The sequence below is a fragment of the Capricornis sumatraensis genome, chromosome 4 (genome assembly GCF_032405125.1).
Source record: "Capricornis sumatraensis isolate serow.1 chromosome 4, serow.2, whole genome shotgun sequence".
In the NCBI taxonomy this organism is placed as follows: domain Eukaryota; kingdom Metazoa; phylum Chordata; class Mammalia; order Artiodactyla; family Bovidae; genus Capricornis; species Capricornis sumatraensis.
The window spans coordinates 112,055,437-112,080,932 of NC_091072.1; the positions used below are offsets into that span (position 1 = coordinate 112,055,437).

At 46.2% G+C, this 25,496-nt stretch overlaps 1 protein-coding gene across 2 annotated transcripts in view; it reads left to right on the forward strand.

Moving 5' to 3' along the window:
* CHST11 (carbohydrate sulfotransferase 11) overlaps positions 1-25,496 on the forward strand; it is a 260,929-nt gene that overhangs the window by 113,666 nt on the left and 121,767 nt on the right. For both annotated transcript variants that reach the window (XM_068971834.1, XM_068971835.1), the window contains exon 2: positions 12,961-13,046. In XM_068971834.1, coding sequence (XP_068827935.1) covers positions 12,961-13,046 — 86 coding nt within the window. The remainder of the gene's footprint in view (positions 1-12,960; positions 13,047-25,496) is intronic.

Genomic DNA, 25,496 nt, shown 5'->3' on the forward strand with positions numbered 1-25,496 from the left:
GTTTGAGTAATTTTTGAGGCCGGATATATCTGGAGATATGAGCTAAATGTCCAAGGAGCCTGTTTCGCAGTCCCAGCTGACCAGAAGGGATATTTTAGCTGCTTGTGAGAAGCAATTCACACCCTTTACCAGCATTGATAATTGAGAGACACATGGAATGCTATTTGTAATTGAAGACCACAGATAATGGTCACATAAAGTCAACCCTAAGTTATCAGTCCCTTTTATTTCTGATAGACATTTGAAGAAAAGGGCCTGAACTTTGAAGAACACTATTCTCCTTTTTGCTTTCACGGCCCTTCAGTTATTTCATTAGGAGACTGAAGCCAGAAATCGTTTGTGACTTATCTCCCGTACTTTATAAATTTGGGGGATAAAATATCTTTGGGGATTTATTTAAATGAGAAGAGTCTAGGCTTAAGCAAGAGTATAAAAGAAAATTGAAACTAAAAATTGGTTTCTCAGTTTGGCTGAAGTTTTCAGTACAGTTCAGCCACAGAGAAGCCAGCTTTGACTACTACATGCATGGGCTGGTAAAGGTCAGGATGTTAAAACAGAAAGGTTTAATTATGTCAATTAGGTTTGATGTTAGGCTGCAGGTTTCCAGATACCCTCAGGCTCAATTATGCTCCCCGTGAAAAGCAAGCGTTGACATTTATTGCTATCAGAAGGAAGTGAAAGGCCAAAGTGCCTTCCTCTGTCTCTCTGGCCCTGCTCCTTTTGTCCTGATTTCTCTCTCGGTGAAGTCATTCACCCTTGACCTTGGACATCCAGGAGCTTGCTTCTCTCATCAGAACCTCTTAGAAGCAGGTGCATTCTGCTTGTGGACTCACTTATGAGCCTCCCTCTTATGGTCTTGGGTCCTGCTTCCAGGATTCCAACCTCCTTGACCTTCTGCTGGAGGAAAAACCTCAGACTTGGTCAGACGGAGAATCGCCGGAAAGTCACCATGATCTAGTGATGTTTTTGCAGTATTAGTATTATATCCATATATGTATATATCTGTTCACATATATGTCAAGCATAATGATGTCAACTGTTTAACAAAGTAAATGGGAAAAAGGCTTGATAATTGAGAAAATTCAACCCCTATTTGCTGTTTTTTTTTTTTTTTAAGTTGGAGTATAGTTACAATATTGTGTTAGTTTCTGCTGTACACCAAAGTAAACTATATGTATACATATATCCTCTCCCTCCCTCAGGAGCCTCGCTCCCACCCCGCTATTTGTTTGCTTTTGATGTTGTAGTTTTTTAAACTTATAGAAAGCTGGTTGTTAATTTGATTTAGTGGCGAAACATTGGCGACGCTGTCTGGGATTTCTGGCCTTAGGAATTCTGTCACCTGTGGGATGAACATCTTTAGCCACTTTGTGTTCTACCTGCTGGTATTGAAGTCTGGACGGTTATTTGGAGGATGGCTGGGTCTTATATTAATAACAGAGGGTCTTTCTTGACAATGCTGAGACCCCCTTCCTCGCTCTGCCTTGACATTCACAGGGCGTGGTGGCTCCAGTAGTGTTCGAGACGCCGGGGGTGGGGCCTTGGCATGGTGATGGATGCCTTGGGCACTGGGCTGTCTCAGGGGGCTGGTTATCCTGAAGCTCCCTGCCTGTACCTGAGCAAACCCTGTCTTTAGGATCACCCTCAGAGGGTACAGGACATTTTGATGCTGTGGCACTGTGTCATTTGGACTTGAGGATATTTATCTTGGGTTGGAAAAGAAAGCATTAAGTTTGCAGCCAAAGGAGAGAGAGGAGGAGGGAGAAAGGGCAGAGGACACATTCTTTGCAGGGGTTTGGACTTTAAGTTGAGGCATGGAGATGGAGATAGGGATGTGGGGAGGCCTGCAGATCTGTGGGGGGAGTCAGGGATCACCACCACCACCACCATCTTACCCTTTCCTGATTTATTCAATCGAAAAAGACTCCAATTGTAAGATGCACCTCAATTTCAAAGACGTTTAAAAAAAACGGAAATGGCATGAATCATGACCAGCAATGTATTTGATGCTTTCATCTCATGTAATCCTCTTAATAACCTTGAAAGGCATGTTCTCTCATTCCCATCTTCTTGGGAGGAAAACTAGGACACAGAGGGGTCAAGAACTTGCAGATCACTCAGCTGGCTAGTGGAGGAGCTGGGATTGAAGCAGGAATTCTATCATTGTTAGGGCTAATATCTTTAGCCACTTTGCTCTGTCCTTTGGCAATGAAGTCCGTGATGTTTGAATACTTTGATGTCAGCATTTTGACCCAGCTGTGTCGCACAGATATGTTAACTCCACGCCAGTACTTTGAGCAAGCAGTTTAAATATCATTGACATATTTTCATAGTATTATTCTCGATAAAGGCAGGACCCAGGGCTGTAAAATGGTGCTTTGGTATGTTCCATGGTAGATCTCTACTGATAACACTCAGAGATACTAAACACTTAACCTGCTCTATTAGTAGAGAATCTGTTGATTACTGGCTGTGTGTGCATGTGCACGCGTGTGCACTCATTTGTGACAGACTCTTTGCAACCCCACGGACTGTAGCCCACCAGGCTCCTCTGTCCATGGGATTCTCCAGGCAAGAATACTGGAGTGGGTTGCCATTTTTTTCTTCAGGAAATCTTTCAGACCCAGGGATCGAACCTGCATCTCTTATGTCTCCTGCATTGGCAGGCAGACTCTTTAGCACTCGCGCCATCTGTGAAGCCCTATTAGCAGGGAATCTGTTAGTTACTGGCTGTGTGACTTTGCAGATACCTCTCTGCCCTTGTTTCCTCTTCTGTAAATTGGGAATGATAACACGTTTCAGAATGGTATCAAAGAAAGGAAGAATAAATAACATTTACTAAAGTGCCTGGCATTTGGCATGGTTTATGAGAGGAACTCAAAATATGTCCTGCTTGTTCCTGTCCCCCTTCTCCCTGGGTCACCAGGTAGCAGGTGGCCACAAGTCCTGAATCAGAACTGCTTCTAACACACCTGGCTGCGTCTCATATAGAAAGCATGTGGCTCTCATATCTTCTTGCAGCTGGGACCATTTGCAAACACTGTCTTATTGTTTTACAGCTTTTTAATTTGCCTGCACAAATAGAGCCTGCCTGGCTGACTTTGAAGGAATTTTAATAGCTAAACCCAGTCTGGACATGCGTGCTGCACCAAAAGACATGCCTTCCTGCTGATCATGGCAGTGAAGATATTGTGCATGGCTTCCTTCCTTTTTGGAGAAAGATGGAACTCTGTCCCTTTGTATTGTCACAAAGGCTTGCTTTTTTTTGGTAAAGAAAAGCCTCAAAATGGGAAACATTTTTCTGAGGAAGATCACTGAAGTAGCTCAAGTCCTTTCTTGTACCTCCTGGGGTTCATTCCCATCCCACTGCATGTCTTCAGAGGAACTGTGGTGTGAGGTTCAGCCTGCATCTTGGATATTCCCTAAGAGGGGGGGAGGGAGAGGCGAGAGCATGGGCACTTGTAATAGGGTGCAGCTACAGTGGTCTTTCCCCTCTGACCATATTTCAAGAAGAACATTTGAAGTGCAGCTTAACTTCCCCCCAAACCCCCGTGTGCCTTCTCTGTGCCCATCCTGAGCCTCCCCCTCACTCATTTTTTGGATCGTCTCCAGCACCTGCCTCATCCCTATACCACTTGACGGTGGCAACATAAGTTACACTTCAGTGACTTAGGGTCCTGAGACAGGCGAAAATGAAGTGATCTCATTTTTCAAAGATCTGTTGGATTTATTGAAGAATATCCACATCAGGGGCTGCAGAAAATTTTGGTGTCTTCCTCGGGAAAATTCCAGCTTTTTGTTTAGAACTTCTCTGGGCTTTCCAATAGCACCTTTAACACCGAGAGTTGATTTGTATCTAGTATCATGTTGAAGTATTATGTTGAAGCCAGCGTTTTTGAAATGGGAAAAATGATATATAGAAGAAGGCGAGAGGCACTCTGACAATTGCTTTCATTTTTATGTCTGTGTACTTACCTAGCCAAGATCCTGATCCTCATGATATTATGAATTCTGTTGCTTTTACTTAAATCCCTTTTCCATGTCTCCACATTATTACTTTTAATAGCTATCATTTTTTTAAGTTGTGAATGCACTGCAATTTGTTCACGACATAGCTAAGTGAACTGTGACTTACGAAATTATTCCTCTCATCTTGGACATCTTAGAGTGTTTACAGTGTTTGGCCATGGGACAGGAAATATTATAGTAAACATCTTTGTGCATAAGTCTTTTGACTTCTGTTGAATTATTCCCGTGGTGTAATTTCCCAAGGGTGATTGTTGGCGTTGAAGGCAGTAAACATCTACACAGTTCTAGTGGCATAGTGTATATGGGGATTTATTTTTTTTAAATCAGCATTCTCTCTGCTAATGTCTTGTGCCAGAAACATGTCAGGAGAAAATAATACAAATGAACAATTAAAAAAAAAGATAATTTCCATGTTTAACTCATTTGCTGCTGCTGCTAAGTCGCTGTAGTCGTGTCTGACTCCGTGCGACCCCATAGACAGCAGCCCACCAGGTTCCTCCGTCCCTGGGATTCTCCAGGCAAGAACACTGGAGTGGGTTGCCATTTCCTTCTCCAGTGCATGAAAGTGAAAAGTGAAAGTGAAGTCGCTCAGTCGTGTCCAACTCTGTGTGACCCCATGGACTGCAGCCTTCCAGGCTCCTCCGTCCATGGGATTTTCCAGGCAAGAGTACTGGAGTGGGTTGCCATCACCTTCTCTGTTAACTCATCCAGATGTATGGAAATGAAAATGTGGGTTTGTGTAGATGGGTGACTGGCTGCCTTGGAAGCCTCCAGCTCTTTATTACTGGGAGTAAGTCTTTAATTGTGGGAGACAGTCTCTAGCTAGCTCTTGCTTTTGGGGAAAAGGTATGTACAATGTCTGATCAGCATCTCTGCTTCAGCATCAGGCTTCTGGCTCATGCTCATTTTGAGCAGAATGGTTTGACCTCCATCATACACCACCAGCTGTGACGAGACTTCCTTTCCCATGCATGAAATAACCTAGTGTCCATAGATAGTGTGTATATCATGTGCGCAGCCTTGAGATTTGGGGTTGGAATAGAAGAGGATTTTGGAAGATAGAGGAAAGAACACACTGGATATCAGGAATTATAGTGTGCTGTGCATTTACCTTGGACCAGGTGCTGTTCTAAACACTTGACATAGATGAATTTATTTAGTCCTCACAACATCCCTAACTTAGTAGGCATATCATTATCCCCATTTTACAGATGGAGTCACTGAGGCTGAGAGACTGACTCTCTTGTCAGGGTCACATAGGACGTGAACCCGTGTGTATTCATTTCCTAGAGCTGCCATAACAAAGTACCCATGTGTGTGCAGGTGTGTGTGGGTATGTGTCTCTGTCCTCTCCTCTTCTCATAAGGACACCCGTCATTGAATTTAGAACCTGCTCTAGGCCTGGACTACATCTCTTAATAACATCTGCCAAGACCCGATTTTCAAATAAGGTTCCATTCTGAGGTTCTGAGAGGACATGAATTGAGGGTGGAGAAATGGGAAAGAAACCAGCAGCAGAGGTAGGAGCAAGTTTTAGCCTGATGGTGTTTAGAGAGGATGGGTCCTTCGAAGAGGTTGTGTGGCGGGGAGTGAGTGGAGGAACCCTGTGCAAGAGATAGGGGTACCCGATGCAGCTTGACTGTGTTGGCATGAAATGACCCGGCCCCGAGCCAGCTAGCTTTGTGTACTCGGCGGGAGAGAATAGGTCTGGGGTTCATGCCCTGCCATGCTTGAGTAGCTTAAGGAAAGGTACCTAGAATATTTCCTTTCTCAAGCAGCCCCGTTATTTCTTATACCGTGAGTCTGAAGTTGTGGGGGAACCCCAGAGGCAGACATAAGCGTCTCCAGGTCGTAAAATCAGACTTGGAGCACCAGCCACAGGGAAGAAAGTATTTTGGCATATTATCTGCATCACTGCAAAATAGATTTATAAAACATGCCAAGGAAACTGCAGGGGAGAGTGTAGAAATTCTCCAGCAGGCAAGGAAAGGTAAATGAAAATTAACTGTACCGTGCCCATAATTACTCCTTCAAGGTGTGGAGAATGTAATTAATATGATCTGGACTGCCGTGCTGTCTCTCGTTTTTTTTAAGTGAACATAAAAGGTAATTTATAAGGGTTTTCCTAGGTTAACTGCCAGTTTAATTCCTTGAACTGTGTTTTTCCACAGGCTCTTAGGTTTCTCAACAATAAAAGGCATCCACCACTTAGGGGCTTTCAGGAATTTGTGCTGAGGTCTGGAGGTGGGGGCCGCTTTGCCTTCATCTGAGATGCTCAGCCTCTCCACCCTTGGCCTAACCCAAAGGTGTCAATGCCTGTTAATTCTCTGTTAATGTGAGTGTTTTCATGTCACTGAGGGTGACAGTTGTGTACAACTGACAGAAGCTTTTAAAAAAATGTTTAAGTTGCAAATCTGCCAAGCTATCCTTTAAGTTAAGAATTTTACTCTTCAACTCATAAATCTAGTAAATTTTTAATAGTTATGTTTAGGGTAGCCTTTGATTAATAATTGACCCTTGAAGAAACTTCACCTTCCTCTAACATTTTAAATTGCTCTTTAAAATTTCATATATTGAAATCAGACTTCAGATATCTGATTAACAAACATACTTAAATAATGTAAATCCAATACCTCAATGACAGACATTAAGTTTCTTAAGTGTTCTAATATTATATGTAAACTTAGAAGGTTTCAATTTAAAATCTCAAGTCGAATAAATTGTTCAATTAAATCCTTCATATGGGTGAAAGTGTTAGTTGCTCAGTTGTGTCCGACTCTTTGCAACCCCATGGACTGTAGCCCGCATGGCAAGGTAAATCCTCCTACTCGAGTAAGTCAACATCCTAAAAATATGAATCTTAATGGGTTTTCTTCTTAAACATGTCTGTCTATATTTTAAAAGATAGCCTTATTGAGATATCATTTACATAAAAATTCACTTATTTTAAGTGTAGAAGTCAATGAATTTTAGTCTGTTTGCAGAGTTATACAACCATCACCGCAATCTGATTTTAGTACATTTCCATCACCGTAAAAAGAACTTTTGTGTCTTTACTGTTACTCTTCTCTGTCCCCATCCTTGGCCTTAGGCAACCACTAGCTGACTTTCTGTGTCTTTGTACTTGCCAGTTTTGGACTTTTTTGGTACTTACCTTGAGATCATGCTGGGTTTTTAAGGAAGCACTTTTGACATCTCAAACAATTTTGGGGTCACCTTCTCCAGCAGTTTTTGGGGTTACTGCCTCTGTGGCTGGAAGTGTCTTTGTGAGCTGACCTCTGCCTCTAGATGGGAGCTCTTATGGCCCATGACCCAGACTCAAGACACTTACTATTGAATTCAAATGGCTTCCCATGGAAGACCAAGCCCCACCTGGTGGCTTCATTCCATTTTGATTGCCTGTCCACCTGCTGGGCTCACTGCTCTGAAGTGTTAGTCGCTCAGTGTGTCTTGACTCTCTGTGACCCCATGGACTGTAGCCTGCCAGGCTTCTCTGTCCGTGGGATTTCCCAGGCAAGAATACTGGAATGGGTTGCCATTTCCTCCTCCAGGGGATCTTCACCACCTTGAGATTGAACCCACATCTCCTGCTTGGCAGGCAGATTCTTTACCACTGAGCATCAAGGCCAAGCTGGCAGCAGAGGCCAGTTAAGAGGATTTGGTCCTAGCCCCAGAGGAGGTGATGGTGGCTCAGGCCAGGTGTGAGGGGCCAAGGTGAGCTGATGGAAAAAGGGGGTGATGGTGAGTGAGGGAGGGGAATGAAGAATGACTCCTGGCTGTTATGTCTGCCCAGACAGGTGCATAGTGGTGGTGTTTACTACAGTGGGGGACACTAGGGAGGGACATTTCAGGGGTGGAAGTCGTGAGTTCCCCTCATCAGTATTTACTATGTTCAGCAAGCTCAGGTTGGACCTCAGTGAGCCCTCTTGTCCCTGACCTGACTCTTCTAAGATATCTAAGTTGGGGAGCTTTGAACAATATGTCATGACCCATCAGGTGGTTGTAAAATCAATTCAATAAGTTGGACTAGTATTAAATAAAACAGAGCAGGGAAATAGTGCCTCACGTGTAGTGAAAGTCACTCAGTCTCGTCCAACTCTTTGTGACCCCATAGATTATAGAGTCCATGAAATTATCCAGGCCAGAACTGGAGTGGGTAGCCTTTCCCTTCTCCAGGGGATCTTCCCAAACCAGGAATCGAACCCAGGTCTCCCACATTGCAGGTGGATTCTTTACCAGTTAAGCCACAAGGGAAGCCCAAGAAAACATGTCAACTGGGTACAAAAGGAGAAAGGGATGAGAGCAGGAGTCAGCGGCCCCTTTTTCTAGTCACAGCTGTGCCTCTGACAATCCGTGGGCCTCAAGCGAGTCCCTTATGCTCCTGTGTCCAGGCCCACCCTGTAAAATGGGGCAGGGGGCAAGGAAGGCTCCACTGGGTTCTCCCCATCCTCCCCCTTTTCTCACCTTCACCTCTTCTGCACTGCCTCAGTGGGCAGATAGCAAACATTACCAGTCAGGAAGGTCATTGCTGAGCTTTGCATCCTGCCATTTCTCTTGTTCAATCAAAACCAGTTCAGAAGGTGCTTTCCCCTAGCTGTGCATACCCAGTCCCTTTGCTGGTCTCTGAAGGCCCTTCTTGTGGTCAGTGTGCCTCTGCCAGCACTAACCTAGCTGACTGACAGCTGGTTTGCACTTGGACGGGGATCTTGGGCTTCTTGAAAGTCAGCACAACCCTCTGCTCGGGGCATGTTTTCACAGATGTCCCAGGATCATCTAAAAGACGGAATGATCTGATTGCCATTGGTTTTGGTGAGCATATTTGATAGCCGAGTTCTTCTCCCAACAGGTAAATGTGCTGTATACGAGGATATTCTTCAAGGCTGAGAATCAGAGTCCTGTAGTGGAAGGTTTCTGTGCAGCAAATCTCCTGACTCTTAGATGAAGCTGTGTTCTTTCCCTTCTTGAGTTTCACCAAGCGCATCTACCTAATTCTTAGGTTTATACCCTTGACCTTCATCTGCCAAAAGTTTAATTCATTTTAGTTCTGCAGCCACAGGCTAGGCATCAGGAGGTTTGAGGAGCTTACAGTAGGAGAGGAGATTGACATGAGAACTAGCTACAGTAAGGGTTCAGATTAGCCCCAAATCAGAGCCCCAGGTGCCTCAATATTCTGGCTGGTTGTAGGGTCTCCACTAAGGAGAAGTGGATCTAGAGATCATTTTGAATGCCTCTGGGCTGTCCTTGTTGAAGGGACTGTGAGAAGGAAGGGATAGAAAGTTGGAAAGTTGAAGTTTGTTAATGAAATATTAGTGACAACCTAGGCAGGACCCAGCTCCTACTTCAGTGTTTGGGGTTCCTGAAAAGTCCCCTGTGAACACAAGTGTGCTGAGTGTCTGTAACACACCTGAAGGCTCTGGTTGGCTGGAGAACACTGCCTCAGTATTCAGGACTGCCTTTTTTTTTCTTTGCCTGGCCTTATCCAGTTGTGTGTGTCCATGACCTGTAATGTCATGGACCTGTAATGTGTCTCTTTTCAGAGGAGTAGGGGGAGCATGCAGGGTTTGGGCTCCAGCTCTGCCACTCACTAGCTATGTCAGCGGGTAAATTCCTCAACCTCTCTGAGCCTCAGTGTCCTGGTCTTGAAAATGGACGTGCATCCACCTGCCTCCAGGGTGCTCATGAGGAGTAGAGGAGAGACAGTATGGCAGGCTAATATTTACGGAGTGCTTATCAGACTCATTGAAGGCGCCTCCCAGATCCACGAGAACACACCATCACTTTTGCTCTTTGTTTGTTTAACTCCTTTGACTAAGAAAGCCAATAAAAGAATTTTGAGAAAGTTTGCTAGGAAAGAACATGCTAACTTCTCTTCTTTGCTGTTAGTAAGTGCTTTGGCCGGATACCTTTTAGCTGAGAAAATATCTTTGAAACTCTCAGATGACCTGTTGTTTTACTTTCATTCATTTGACACACATGTGTAAGTATCTACTATGCACAAAACACTCCCTTAGAGGGCTGGAGACCAGGCAGATGAGACCTGCGTGGGGCCTGGCTGCCAGGGCCTGGCGTTGGGGAGGACCAGTTAGCCTGGGGAGGTGGGGTAGGCCTGGTCCTGCTCTCCCAGCCCTGCCATGGTGCTTTTGGCCATTCCGTGCCCTCCGGGGGTCCGTTTTCTTCTCTAAAAATGGGCTCAGATGGTTTTCCCAGTAGTCATGAACAGCTGTGAGAGTTGGACCATGAAGAAGACTGAGCAGCGAAAAATTGATGCTTTTGAACTGTGGTGCTGGAGAAGACTCTTGAGAGTCCCTTAGACAGTAAGGAGATCAATCAATCCAAAAAGAAATCAACCCTGAATATTCATTGGAAGGACTGATGCTAAAGCTGAAATTCCAATACTTTGAGCTGACTTATTTGTAAAGACCCTGATGCTGGGAAAGACTAAAGGCAGAAGAAGAGGGTGGCAGAGGATAAGATGTTTAGATAGCATCACTGACTCAATGGACATGAGTTTGAACAAACTCCAGAAGATAGGGTCAGAGGAGCCTGGCATACTGCAGTACATGGGGCCGCAAGGAGTCAGATACGACTTAGGAACTAAACAACAGCAACCATATTCAATAGATTACATGAGATATTCAGGACTTGATCATAAAATAGGGTTTGCGTTAGATAACTTTGCCCAATCGTGGCTAATTGAAATGTTCTGAGCATGTTTTAGGTAGGCTAAGCCATGATGTTTGAGAGGTTAGGTGTATTAAATGAATTTTTAAACTTATATTTTCAACTTAGGATGAGATTATATCCTGATAAACCTATCATAAGTCAAGGCAGATCTGTAAACACAACTGTTTTCTGGGTCCAAGAAATCATACTGTGAATTGAACCAGTTAGATTCTTACAAAATGGTCTTGCATTTCGTTCATGTTTAGAAAGGAGAAAACAAGTCCTGTAGCTAAAGGAAACTCGTGGTGGGTGGGCAGCGGAAGGCCACTGTTAAATGTCCTTAGGGATTCCTTTCTTAGGGCTTTTGATCATCAGACCTTTCATTTTCAAAGGAAAAAAATAACAGCAGCCTGTTGCCACTGGCCGTTTCCTCTTTACCTAGCAGGATACAATGTTTGATGGGTGTAAAGGAAGCCTTGAATCCTACATCATTCATGAACCTCTTTGAGTGCCTACTGTGCACCAAGCATCAGAGATACAACATGAATACGATGGAGGGGGTCTCTGCCCCCATACCTGATGTCTGGCATATCCAAGGTGCTTAATAAAAATTTGTTGAGTAAGAAAATACAGATAATAACTGTTAATAGTTTTTCTGTCCTGTCACATCATTTTGATGACTCCTGTAATACTGGGTTACATTTTAAATCACCTGTCCTAGAGGTGGCCAGCCAACCTGGTCTGGGGCCAGCAGGAACTATTGAGATGCTTGGTGGACTTGACACTTGATGTTGGGCCAGCATGGCAGTTGAGAGCATGGGCTGCCTGGGTTGGAATCCTTTCTTCACCTCTTCCTAGTCATGAGACCTGGGCGGGTTCCCTGACCTTGCTGTGCCTCAGTGTTCCCATCTATAAAGTGGGGACAGGAGTGGTGCCCACCCCACAGGGTTGTGGTGTGGCCTACACCTGTGCACTGCTTGGCGCACTTTGACGGCCCTCCAAATGTTAGCTGCTACGCTCTGCGTGTGTTGTTCCCTTGACTTCCTCTGGTGTATTAGGCGCACAGGATAAATAGACCCAGGTGCTATCATTTGGGTATGAAGGAGCCCAGTGATGAGGTTTGAGTCTCAGCTTGGCAGCTCTCTCCCCACATGGCCTCTGCCTTGGTCAAATTCCTGAGGTTAAGGGAGGCTCAGAGAGGTTAAGGCCCTTCCTTCACTGTGTGAAGGATTATATGGAACCCAAGTGCCCAGCACATGAGGCACCCTCCATAAATGGCAGGATTGTTGTCAACCCCATAAAAAGTGCACCAGGCCCCTTGGCTTTTGTGGCCTGGAGTGCCACAGCTGGTTCACCGGGCGCCCAGGGAAGTCATGGGCAGGCCTGGAGCAGGCCCTGAGGGCAGCCGGCCTTGGGAAAGGGCCCACGTCGCAGGCCCCACACGGTCAAAGCATTTTAAAGGCCTTGTATTAGAAAAATAAACCAATTAAATAATACTGCCCCCCATAAAAGCTGACTTTTAATGGGTTCCATGGTGGGGTTTTGCTCTGTGGCGGTCTCGTAGCCATTGGTCTTGGGGCGACTGTCTGCCGCCACGGGGAGAGTTTAATCTTGCACGGGGTGGGCAGAATTTTACAAGTTTTACAGCTGTTTTTCCTCCTCCAAAGTGTTGCTATGTCATTGTGCGCTGAGGGCAACCTGCATGCATTTAACAGTTTACCTCGTTTGGGGTGGAAATGAAAAATGAAGTAATAAATTAAAGGAAAACACAACGTGGATTTTTCCCCTCTTCTCGAGGCAACCGTGGAAGAACAAAGAACCAGTGTTTCCCCGGACCGACTGCTTAATCAAATTCTAATGGCTTTTATGTATGGACCCTTGCCCACGGGACCCGCCCCCTCCCTAGAGAGGGCTACAGGGCACACGATGTGTGTTTGGGGCTTGTCCTGCCAACCCCAGGGTAGAGGGTCAACAAACGGCAGCCCAGGGGCCACATCCGACCCACTGCCTGTTTTTGTGAAATGACTGGGGGAGAAAAATCAAAAGAAGATTTCCTGATACGTGAGAATTACATGGTGTGGACACACCTGCAAGCTGGGGAAGACCCATGGGGCCCCGTGGCACTGGGCAAAGGACCTGCTCAGCCAGAAGCTGGTTCTCTCTCTTCCTTTCCCACCTGTTTCTTCTTCCCTCCTCTGTGCCTTTTTCTTCTTCAGACAGCAAATGTTTGTTGCCTATTTCTGACGAGCCTTCGCTTTCTCTCCTCAGTCATGCGGAGGAACCCCTTTGGTGTGGACATCTGCTGCCGGAAGGGGTCCCGAAGCCCCCTGCAGGAGCTCTACAACCCTACCCAGGTAAGCCCTGGAAACTTCTTTGCTTCTCCACTCAGAATCCATGTGTCAGTTTTGGGGGGGAGGCAGGGGGATTGAAAAACTCCAAAATTCTGGTCTTTGGGGATTTGACATTTCTTTCCACTGCCTGGGTTTTTACCTTCAGCTGGTTGCTTTCTCAGTCACCCTTTCTCTATAGAGCGGCTCTGCAATTCTAGCAAGAGGTATTTTGAATGAGAGGAATGGCTTGGTGGAGTGCTGGACTAAGCTTTGAACCTGCTCAGGTTTTGGGCCCCTGAGAACCACATAGCTGCAGGTGCCAGCAAGGGGACTCTGAAATTGCAGAGCCTGTTAGTCTGTGCAGTCTCCCCGTGGATGTCCCCAAAGAAGGCCCACATGGGGGATGAACTCACCACCTAGATCAATCGCCCCCAAGAGGTGCATCTCACTGCGCCAGTCTAAGACCCTTGTGTGGGGAGACTTTTTGCCAAGTGACTGTCATGGTAAGTTGAACTTGATTATGAAGAGTTCCTCTCTGAGCAGAATAAGCTCCAACCAAGACACAGTGCTCTCCATGGAAAGCTAGGAGCAAAGGGAGGAGGCCTCGTTGCCATGGTGATGGCAATGTTGGTGTGTGTGGGTCTTGATGAGAAGACTCCAAGGCTGGCCCTTTTGGGAGAACGTTAATTAGCTTGTGATGCCAAGAACTGGTGAATGAACAACTAGTGACCCGTTAGCTGACCTTTGATAGCTGGTGGGAACGAGGGGAAATGTACTGCTTTGGCTATAATCTCTGAGATTGATTTTGTATCAAATTCTTAAATTAGCATTTCTGTGGACCAAGGTGCTTGCAGAGGAAGAAAGTCTTTGCTTCCCTAGAAGTGCTGAATTCCTGGAAGTCTTGCCAAGGGATAAGTCTGAGAACTTTCTCATTCCACATCTCTTTCTTGTCTTTCACCCTTTGGAAAAGTGGACTCTTGAGTGTGTGCGAAATGGGTGGCCTAACCATGTTAATTCACACCTCTCTTTCAGCCCCGTCACTTTGGAACTCAGTGTGGTGGGGCCAGATTAACCAGGTCATTGCAAACTCAGATTGCCTGATGTCTCCTTTACTGGGCTTTCTGGTAACCCAGCAGGGAATTGGCCTTTTTAAAAAAATGGTTATTGAAGTATAGTTGATTTACAATGTTGTGTTCGTTTCAGGTGTACAGCAGAGTGAATCAGTCATATATATATATATATAGATATGAATACTTTTTTTAAAAAAAAGCTCTTCCACTATAGGTTATTACAAGATACTGAGTATAGTTCTTTATGCTATACAGTAGGTCCTTGTCGGTTATCTTGATTTAGGTTTTTGTTTGGTGTCCCGATAATCTGATTACTCTAGGCCAGTCTCCGGCCTGTTCACATATTGGTCCTAGGAAGAGAATTCAATAGAAAGGATTTCTGATGGGTGAAAGTGGAAGTGTTAGTCGCTCAGTCGTGCCCAATTCTCTGTGATCCCAAAGACCATAGCCCACCAGGCTCCTCTTTCCATGGATTTCTCCAGGCAAGAATACTGGAGTGCGTTGCCATTCCTTTCTCCAAAGGATCTTTCTGACCCAGGGATCGAACCTGGGTCTCCTGCATTGTAGACAAATTCTTTACCTTCTGAGCCACCAGGGAAACCCCTCTTCCAGTAAGCCATGTTGAAAACATGTGCTATCAAGACGCGAACCATACTTGTCTCTTTCAGTTGACCTCCTCTGTTCTCAGATTATTTTCTCTTTTGAAACAAGACTGCTGAAGGGCTCCTGCTTTCCTGAGCAAATTTTATGAGCAGCAGATGGTGTCATGGGAAAAGCTATTTCTGAAGTAGATGTTTCTCTGGACAGGTAGTCTATGGACTGTGTCGGCACCAGTCATTGTTGCATCCCCAACCCTGGCCTATAGTGGGTGCCCCCTGAGTGTCTGTGATTGAAAGAGTGAAAGTCCAGGTTTAAATTCCTCCTTCACTCCCAGCTGGTTGTGCAACCTTGAATACATGATGAGTTCTCTTTAGGGTCAGCTTTCCCATCTCTCTGGAGTGTTGGGAGCATAAAATAATTCTGATGTGTCAGGGGCAGAGTAAACGTGATTTACCATCATCATGATTGTGAGAATGGCTTCACTGCTGGAAGCCTTGACTCAAGGGTCAGACCTGGGTTCAAAGTTTGTTTTCTTCATGGAACAGCTATGTGAGTGTGGGCAAGACGCTTAACCCATCTGAGATTGCCTCCCTGCTTTATAACATGGTGCTAACAATTCCTGCCTTGCAGCCTTCCATGAGAAGATGTGCCTTGCTCAATGCCTTCTATGGAGTTTGCTCCTTCCCAGATTCATTCATTCATTTACTCATTCATTTCTTCATCTACTGCCACCTACTATATGTAGCACAGTGCCAGGCACTGGGCACAAAAAGCTGAGCAGGGCTTGTGTGGTTATCCTTCTGTGTCTGCTTCTCCTTGTTTTTCCAAGGTTGACTTGAGTGGGTTACCTGGTGAAGGGAGACCCTGCTTGTTCTATTTGTTAACCAATCAAAGAAGAGAACCTTCCTGGGTAGAATGTTCCATCTCTTCCATCTGGCAGTGTTGGATGAGATGCTCACTTAGAAGCCTAGGACCTGGGAGGGAAGATGGGGCTGGGGAGGCATCTCTGGGAGCCGTTTGTGAGGGAGTAGGTGGGTGAGTCACAAGCCTCCATCAAGAATGTTGTGGGCAAGCTGTCTGTCCCCTTTTGCTGGTAACCAGGAAAATGTCCCTGCAGGAAGATCTCCGCATTTCCTCGGGATGTTGTCCCGGAATGTTTTTTTCTTAGGCTGGTTTCCTTTACAAGCTGCAATTATGTTCTCTTCCCACACACGTTCCGTTGGTGGCGCTTCTCCGAAAAACTGTCTTCGTGATCTTTGGGATGGCTGTGGGCTGGAGAGTTCAGAGGAGAGAAGGGAGCAGGAGCGCCTATGGAGCCAAGTCTGGTTTTGTGTCCATAAGACATTCACAAACGCTGCACCCAGTGGGCCTTGGTTTTGGTTTCTCGTGTTCCCCTACCAGCCGAGCTCTGGAAGCTGCTAAGTCTGGACCGATGTTATCACAGAGGCAGATGACAGACACTGTAATTGCTAGAAACCAAACTGCTCCCGGAGATGCCATTTCCCCTTTTTATGCTGACTGGTTATTTGGGTTTGATATATGATGGTGAAAACAGGAACTGTGTATTTTAGACAGTAAGGAAACCAACATTATGGCAAGTAGAGCCATCTCAGTTACCAGGTACTGGGAATGTAGGCCAAATGCTCTCTGCGTGCATGCATGCTAAGTTGCCTCAGTCCTGTGTGACTCTCGGAGACCCTGTGGACTGCAGCCCACCAGGCTCTTCTGTCTGTGGGATTCTCCAGGCAAGAGTACTGGAGTGGGTTGCTGTGGCCTCCTTCAGGGGATCTTCCTGACCCAAGGATGCTCATAAACTTCTCATGGAATGTTTGTGTCAAGCCCTAAAGTAGGTGGTACACCCCCATTTTACATATGGGACAACTGAGGCCAAGGAAGTTGTCACACAGCTTGTAAGAAGCAGAGTAAAAATTCAAATCCAGGACAAGCTACAAATCCATTTATCTCTGTGCTGTATTCACTGTTGCCAGCAAAGTTCTCTTGGCAAGAATTACCCCATCCAAAACAGAAAGAAAAAAAAAAATCACATCCAGATTTTCACTGGACAAAAATCTTAAAAGCTCCCTTAGGAAAATTGGCTATAATCTGCTTTTAGTGTCCAAGGTTTTCTTATTTTAGTGCCCTAACCATTAAAACAACAGTGGGTGGAAAAAAAGTTTGTAGGTGATATTCTTAGAAAAACTGTACTCTGATGTCTTATAATTTTCCTGGTTCTCCGCTGTCTTCCTGGCCCCAAAATAAAGCGTAATTGCTGATCATATCAGCTGGCGTCAAGTCACCGAAAGTTCAAGAGTTGCCAACTGCATATTTGCGGGCCGAACACATGTGCAGGCCACCCCACTCAGCCTAGACAGCAGGGCAGAGCTCCACTGTCAGCCATTAATAGGGCATAATTGCCCCAAAAATGCCAGCGAGGGGTGGGACAGCCTGTCTTGCCTCACCCACCTCCTGGTCCTCTCGTGGGTTCCCTGAAGTCTTCCCGGCATCACTCATGTGGTTCAGCCCTGCCCTGCCTGCTTCTTTCTTTAGCGTTTGCACTTGCTCTGTGATTACTATGTTCTGAGAAGACAGATGCTCAGTCCAGGGGCTAACCAGGAACTTATAAGTCCAGGAGGCCTCCATGCATGCGCCAGTGGCCTGCAAACCTTCCTAGGGGCCCCTGGGGACCAGAAAATACAGTATTTTGACCAGTCAATATTTTATTGTAATAATAATTTTAAAAATTGAACCTTTATTGGTGCAGTCTTCTATGTGTTAAGTATATTTACTTCTCCATAAGATGGGCTCCAAGAAGAAGGACGGAGAGAGGGAGAGAAGGGAAGGAAGAAGGGAAAGGAGGAAAAAAGTTACTGTTCATTGAATGTCAGTGACTTTCCACATGTATCTCATGGAATCTTCACAACAGTCCTAGAAGGAGGGTTATCTATAACTCCATCCTTCAGATAAGTTAACTGAGGATCAGAGGAGCTAAGCAATTTGCCAAGATCCCATAGCTCCTTAATGGTTGTGCTGGGTCCACCTGACTGGGAGAGAAAGTGGGAGGAAGAACTTCTATCCCATTATCTTTGCTGGGTGGAAAAATGCTTTCTTGAGGTTCTGTTTCATGGTGACTGAAGTTGAGCTCAGGATAGTTGCAGAATTCCTGAAGGCAGGGGCCAGGGCTCATGGAATGCATGATAGATGTCCAATAAACAATTGCAGATTTGTTTTTTCTCATGGAACATGATATTTGGAGCAGTCTTTCTTTCCTGGCTGAAGGCAGGCTAAGTGGGAGTCTCTTCTTTCCCCTTCCCTAAGAACTCTGCTATAGGATAGTACAGCTTGGTGACATTTGGAAGTCAGGGTCTTTGATTAAGTTTTAGGTTGAAGAAAGCTTGAGTTGTCCAAAGGAAGGTGGGAAACTCTTCCAGCTCCAACCTAAATAGTTTTCTGAGCGAGGCTTGCCAAGATTTATTTTGTCAACAGATGTTTATCAGATAAACAGAGGGAAAAGACATGGGGAAGAGAGGCATGTAGGTAACAGAACATGATAAGTGCTGTTCGATGAAACTGGAAGTGTCTTGAAAGTTTATGGGAGGATCAGGAGTGAGCAGTTAACCCTTTGAGGGGCAGGGCACAATGGGAAGCTTTCTAGAGGAGGCGGCATTTGAGCCAAGCTTCTGAAGACATAGCAGTCTTCACTGGACAGAGCAGAGGAAATGGCATTACAGAGGGATGAAACAGCAGGAGTGAGGTGTACAGGTGGGACAGTTCCTGGCATGTTCAGAGAATGGTGTGAGGGGTTTGTAGCAGGCGTGAAAGAGCATGTTGTAAGCTGATTGGAGAGGATACGGAAGAGGGGCAGGTTGGTACCAGCTTCATAAGGCTTGCTCACCCTTCCAGAGGGGTTAGTGGTCCCTAGAGACCCCCAGAGATGGTGTGCAACTTACAAAGCAGCTTCTGCTTCTGGCTCAGCTGGTTGTTAACTTCTTTTAGGAGGTCTGGCCCCTCCTGACTGCAGTCTCCTCCTCTGTAGCACGAAGGGGTTGAATTGTACCCATGCTTCCCCACACCTCGTGTATTCGTGAGCTTCGAAAAATCACCAGTGCCCAGATCCCCAGGGATTCTGATTTTTTTTTTTTTTGCGGGCGGGGGGTTGGTCTGGGATAGGGTTGGGGTGGAACCAACGTTCCCTAGTTGGTTCTGATGGGCAGCCTGAGTTCCAAAGCACTGGGTTGGAGATTCTTGAAGGACCCCTCCAGTTTTCAAACCTTCAAGGGGACGTCTCTGGCAGTCCAAGGCAGGGGCATGGGTTTGATTCCTGGTTGAGGAACTAAGATCCCACATGCTGTGCAGCATGGATAAAAAATAAAACTAAAAAATACAATCTTTGATTCTTTGGTTCTTCATCACCTGTTACATGAAAAGGAGCTCAGAGCATGTGCACGAAGTGAAGTAAAGTGAAAGTAGGGCAGCTGTGTCCGACTCTTTGTGACCCCATGGGCTATACAGTCCATGGAATTCTCCAGGCCAGAATACTGGAATGGGTAGCATTTCCTGTCTACAGGGGATCTCCCTGACCCAGGAATCAAACCCAGGTCTCCCCCCTTGCAAGCGGATTCTTTACCAGCTGAGCCACAAGGGAAGCCCATGTGCACGGAGGTTGCTCCCTATCTTCTCTATGGTCTTTCTATATGAAAGACCACGTTACCTATTTGCACTCAGCCTCATTCACCAATACGAGGTGACCACATTCCTTTCTATGCTCCATGGAAGGTTGGTTGATGCCCTGAGCTTTGGAGACTCATTATGTGAACAAACCTAAGAAGTCGAGCCCTTGGGCAGTGAATCGGGCAGAGCCCCATGTAAAGGACACTTGAGCCACTTGGCTCTTGATCCCATAAAAAGGAGAACCCCAGACTGGTTCCAAGCCAGACATCAGGTGGGCGCTTCTGAAGGATCAGCTTCAGTCTCAGAAATGAGCATGAAAGGGCTCTCTTCCTTGAAAATCATTCTTCGGGAGGAAAGATACTGAATGGCCGTATCCACTGGGGAAGGCAAGAGAGCAGACATTGGACAGTCCCCAACTCTGGTCAATTAATCCCTTCATTACCAACCACCTGGTAAATGACGAGTCCATCTAATTATCTTGCTTTGACCCAACAGCTGTCTACTTAATTGATTTAGTTGTGGATCGGCTCCTTATTCAAAGATATTACTTACTGTCAGCCCAGCAGAACGGCAGCTGGCCGGCAAAGATGAAATATTACATCAACTTGATCTTACACACTGCACTTGGGAGCATGCTTCATTATTCATTGCAAATCACAATGGATGAGCAGAGCCCATTGCAGAAACCTGGGGCAGCAGGTTGCCTTTTTCACTATGACCAGCGGCTTCTTTATTCTTGAACCAGAGAAGATGTCCCTGGTCAGATTTCCAATCCAGCCAGGACAGCTGGGGGATCTGGTGTCAGACACAATTTGGGTTGGCGGAGATGACTGGATGCTGGAAGAAAGGGGAGGATCCCAGCCCAGGTGTATGACCTGGGGCAGTTACTTAACCTCTTCAAGCCTTGATTTCCTTATCTGTAAAATAGGAGTGTGATATCAGAGTTGCAGGTTTGTGAGGTTTATCAAAAACATTGTGTATAAAAAGCACCTAGGACATGCCCAGAGCAGAGTGGGTGATAGTCGCTAGTCATTAGTGATCTGGGTTGAGTTAGGTAACCTGGGACTTTTCTTAGGGGGTCTGGGATCATGCTTGGTCCCTGTCCTGTAGGCGCAGATGTTTGGCAGATGCATACTTGTGTTGAATAATAATAAGATAGATGATTTCCTCTTGCCTAAAAGCTACTAGCTATTCCTCATGAGCACTACCTAAAATTTTTGATTGATATTATGTGTCTGGTAGACTCAGTTGTTGGGAAGCTTGCTGTGCTGATTTTTAAGGCCATGAGTACCTCTGGATGGAGTGTGTGTGCGCATGTGTACATTCAACCCACATCCTGGAAAATGGGCAAATTCAGCTGTTAAGTTTTAAAGGTCTCCTGTGGTTGCTTGTGTCTGTTTTACCTCCAGCATGTAGGTAAGTGTGTCAGTGATAGCTGTTGCAAAGTAAGACCATCTCTGGCCCATGTTAATGCGAGGCCATTGATTTCATGGATTGGTTCACATTTCACACAGGCGGTTTTTACAGGCGGTTGTTCTGTTTCTGGAAACCTAATTTGACCCAATATATTCAAATCTCGGTAGCTGAGCTCTCTAATGGGGTCCTTCTGTATCAGGCTGTGTGGATATAGTCTGGTAGATTTCAGTGAGAGGAAGGCATTCAAGTGACAAAACAACCTCAGCAATTTCCAAATGGTAACACAGCTGTAAAAGCTACCATTTTTGGAAAGTTATTTCCTAAATTGCCCTCAATTATAAGAGGCCTCCACATAATTTGATTTTTCTGTAAACTATACACCTCAAGGAGCTTCACAGTCAACTGGATTTTAACCTTCTTGAGATGGATAGAACTGAGACAAAGCCCTGGCTTGTTCTTAAATTCTCTGTAAGAAAGACATGGGAGTGGGATGGGGGTAGGGTGGGCGTCAGCCTCCTCCCCATCCTGCTTCCCTCTTGATGGCCAAGTTGGCCTGTGGGTCTTGTGGGGAGCAGAGTTTACACTCTGCCTCCATCACTAATACTGTGAATTCTGGGGCAAATAGCTAAACTTTTTCAAGCCCTGGAGACCTTGTTTATAAAGCAGGAGTAAAATACCAACTATTCAGTTATTAAGAATTCAATTAGGATTTATAGTGCAAGTTCTGGGGACATGGCAAGCTGCTCCATCAGTGCTGTTTTTTAAACATTTATATTAGCTCAGATGAAGCTTTCTCCAGGAAGCTTGCCCTGATTTTTCTTCCTTCAAACTCAGGTTAAATGTCCTAGAACACTACTGCCTGCTTACAACATAATATGATTTGTATATGTTATTTGAAATTTTCTAGCAGTCGCATTTTGAAAAGTAGAATGAAAAACAGGTTAAATTCTTTTTAATAACATATTTTATTTAATCCAGTATAACCAATATATGATCATTGCTACCTTCAATCAATAAAAATATTAAGATATTTTACACTCTTGTTTTTGTATGGACTTTTTGAAGTCTCATGTGTATTTGACACAGCGCATCTCACTTTGGGTTGGCCATGCATCAGTGCTTAGTGGCTATATCTGGCTGGTGACTGCCATACTGGACAATGCAGGTCTATGAAATGCCGCACTCTCCTCACCCCTGTGTCATTCGTGACACTTACCTTATGTGTTTGAAATGATCTCACTAGACTTTGAGCCTCTTGAGAGCAGGGGTTGATCATTCATCTTGGTACCTGGAGGCTACTCCAGCCAGCCACAGAAAAGGAGCTCAGTAGGTGCTTGGCACTGAGTGAATTGCCTGTCCTGGGCTGTGGGCAAGCCTGGCGTGTGGCGATCACGCTGAGGAGGTGACCAGGGCTTTGTGCCCTCGGAGGCCCTGACGCAGCTGACCATTAAGCCCGAAGATTTGCTGGGGCCCGGTAGGTCCATGGTCTGAAGAGGGCATCTCCACTCCAGGCTGATGCCCATTGTTGTTGTTCATCACTCAGTGGTGTCCGACTCTTTGCGACCCCATGGACTGTGCAGCATGCCAGGTTTCCCTGCCCTTTGCTATCTCCTGGAGTTTGCTTAAACTTGTGTCCATTGAGTTGATGATGCCATCCAACCATCTCATCCTCTGCTGCCCCCTTCTCCTCTTGCCCTCAATCTTTCCCAGCATCAGGCTCTTTTCCAGTAAGTTGGCTCTTTGCATCAGGTGGCTGAAGTATTGGAGCTTCAGCTTTAGCATCAGTCCTTTCAGTGAATATTCAGGGTTGACTTCTTTTAGGATTGACTGCTTGGATCTCCTTGGTGTCCAAGTGACTCTCAGAAGTCTTCTCTAGCACCACAGTTCAAAAGCATCAACTCTTTGGCACTCAGCCTTCTTTATGGTCCAGCTCTCACATTCGTACATGACTACTGGAACAACCATAGCTTTGACTTTGTGGACCTTTGTCGGCATGGAAATTTATTTCCTCCCAGTTCTAGAGGCTGCAAGTCCAAGATTGAGGTGCTGGCTGAGTTGGTTCCTGTGAGAGCCTGGGGAGGAATCTGGTCCATGCTCCTTACCTGACTTCTAGCAGGTTCCTGCCGATCCCTGGCTTTTCTTTATAGAAGCATCACCCCAGTCTCTGCCTTCATTTTCACACAGTGTTCCCCCTGTGTGTGTGCTTGTGTCCAAACCTCTCTTTTTTTAATAAGGACTCCAAATGTATTGGATGGGGACCCACCTACTCTACTAGCTAACTAATTACATCTACAGTGACCTGCTTTCCAAATAAGGTCACATTCTGAGGTACCCCTGTTAGGATCTCAATACATGGATGGAGGTAGGGGTGTGTGCAGTGCAATCCATGACACCTGCTGTGTGCATAGCCCTGTGCTAGATGTGCGGGCATTTGAAAAAAGGAAGCCCTTGCCCTCGGTTAGTTCATACTCTAATGGGTGAATCAGGCCAAAAAGAAGTTCTGTTTGAGTTCAGTGTGTAAACCTGGAGGAGCTTAGAGAGGGACCAGAAAGTTAGAGGAGGCCCATGCTTGTGTGAGTGTGTGCAGTCCTGGGTGCATGTGTATATGTGTAGCCTTTGTCACCCCGATTGAGCAAAGGCACAGAAGTGGTGACACACAGCCTCCCCTGAATAAACACCAGCCGCGGAGAGAGGACGCCCTGACACGCGAGCGACTGGAGCTCTGTCTTTCCTGGGGTGCATCCCATCGACACCCCTCTGGTGAGGACTGGCAGCCCAGGGATGTGAGAAAACCAATGTCACTGTCGTTCCTGACTTGTACAAAAGTCTGCAGCTCCAGTGTCTCCAGCTGATGCTCTGCTATTCGGTATCTGCATGACCACGCTGGGGGACGCTGCCAGGTTGGCCCTGCCTCAGCCTTGGCAGGTGCAGAGCCACTCTGGAAGGAAGCTGGTCTTTCTGGAACATGCCCCAGGGGTGGGACGCCCAGGCAGACTCTGCTGCTGCCTAAAACGGCCTGGTGCGATGTTTCCTTCCCTTTGTCTTCCGTCAGGGGTTTAAAGCCACAAAATAGCCAGCATAGAGCTCTGGCTGTCGTTAGGACTGTTGGAGAAACCACTCCACCCGTGTGTTCTTCTCCAGCCTGTGCCCTACAGGGTACCCGCAGATAGGTCCACAGCTGTAGGGGCGTCTTGCCAGGGCAGGGCTTGGCTGCAGAGGGCCTGCCAGCTCAATGCTTGCTTGGATCCAGGTCTCATATCCTGTCCCAGTGTTTTGGGGAAAGTTCTGAGAAAAAAAGGGGGAATGTCTGAGGCTTTAGCAGTGGTTAAGAGCACATGCCTTAGGACCAGCTGGGACTTCAGAGCCACCCTGTGCCAGCTGTGTGGCTTGGGATGGCTTCTTACCGTCTCTGTCCTCAGTTTCCTCACCTGTAAAATGAAGATAATCATACTAGCCCTGACCTCATGGGGTTCTTCTGAGGATTGTGTGAACCCACAGAATGAGGCCGGCAGAGGTGTTTGCTGTTTGCTATTTGCTGTGACTATCATTCAGGCACAAAAGCGAGGAAGGAGGAAATGATCCTAGGGGCAGATGAGAAAGTTGAAGTCTAGATCACTGGGAAGGCAGGGCTCCATGTAGCCAACTCATCTTCCACTTGTTTAAAGGGAACTCTATCTTCCAGAGCAAGAAGGTCTCTGTTTTGGCTGCAGTTCAGAATCAAAAAAGGAAATTTAAAACGCCCTCACTTTCAACCCCTAAATCAGAATTTTGGGGAAGCTGGTACTTTTTTCAAAACTCCCAGTTGATCCCAGGGTGCAGCCACAGTTTGAGAATCACTTGCTCTGGGTTTTTCCTAACTCAGAGGTAGTTCCGGAGACCAGCAGCCTGGGAATCACCTGGAAGCTTGTTAGAAATGCAGAGCTTGGCCTCGACCCCGGTCTGCAGAATGGAAACCTGCATCCTTCCAGGGTCCCAGGTGGTCTACACGGGTGATAACTGGAGAGGGCTCCTGAGACAACAGCTTGCTCTCTGGGGGCTCCCAGAAGGAGCAGCTGTCCCTGCATTTGATGACCAAGGACAGGTGGCACAGAGTTTGCATGGGTTTTGGAGATGGAGACCAAGAAAGTATCTTTACCTTTCCTGGAACCTGGCTTGCTCTGCTTTTCTGAAAACTTAGAAAGTGGATGCTGCATGGGGTTCTTGTCAGAGGCAGGGAGCTGGCATCCCATGGCAGGTTGGATGGATGGGCAGCCTTTTGGATCCTTTGGTTATATTAAATGTTCATTAATTGTCTCAACTCAGGGAGAAGGAGGGCTTCCTTGGTGGCTCAGATGGTAAAGAATCTGCCTGCAATGCAGGAGACCTGGGTTCCATCCCTGTGTTGGGAAGATCCCTTGGAGGAGGGTATGGCAACCCATTCCAGTATTCTTGTCTGGAGAATCCCCATGAACAGAGGAGCCTGGCAGGCTATAGTTCATGGGGTCGCAAAGAGTCGGACATGACTGAGTGACTAAGCACAGGGAGAAAGAAGTGTGGCTTTGAATAGGGACCAGGGAAGCAAAGGCCACGTGATGCCTTTGAAAGATAGCTTCATCCTTCATGGGTGCTGTGCCCCTGGGGTAAAGGGGATTAGCAGGGTGAGGAACTGAGCTGGGCTTCCTTGGGTGGCCGCAGTCTGAGTTTATTTTCTTCATGGTTTGGGCTGTTCCTGACCTCACTT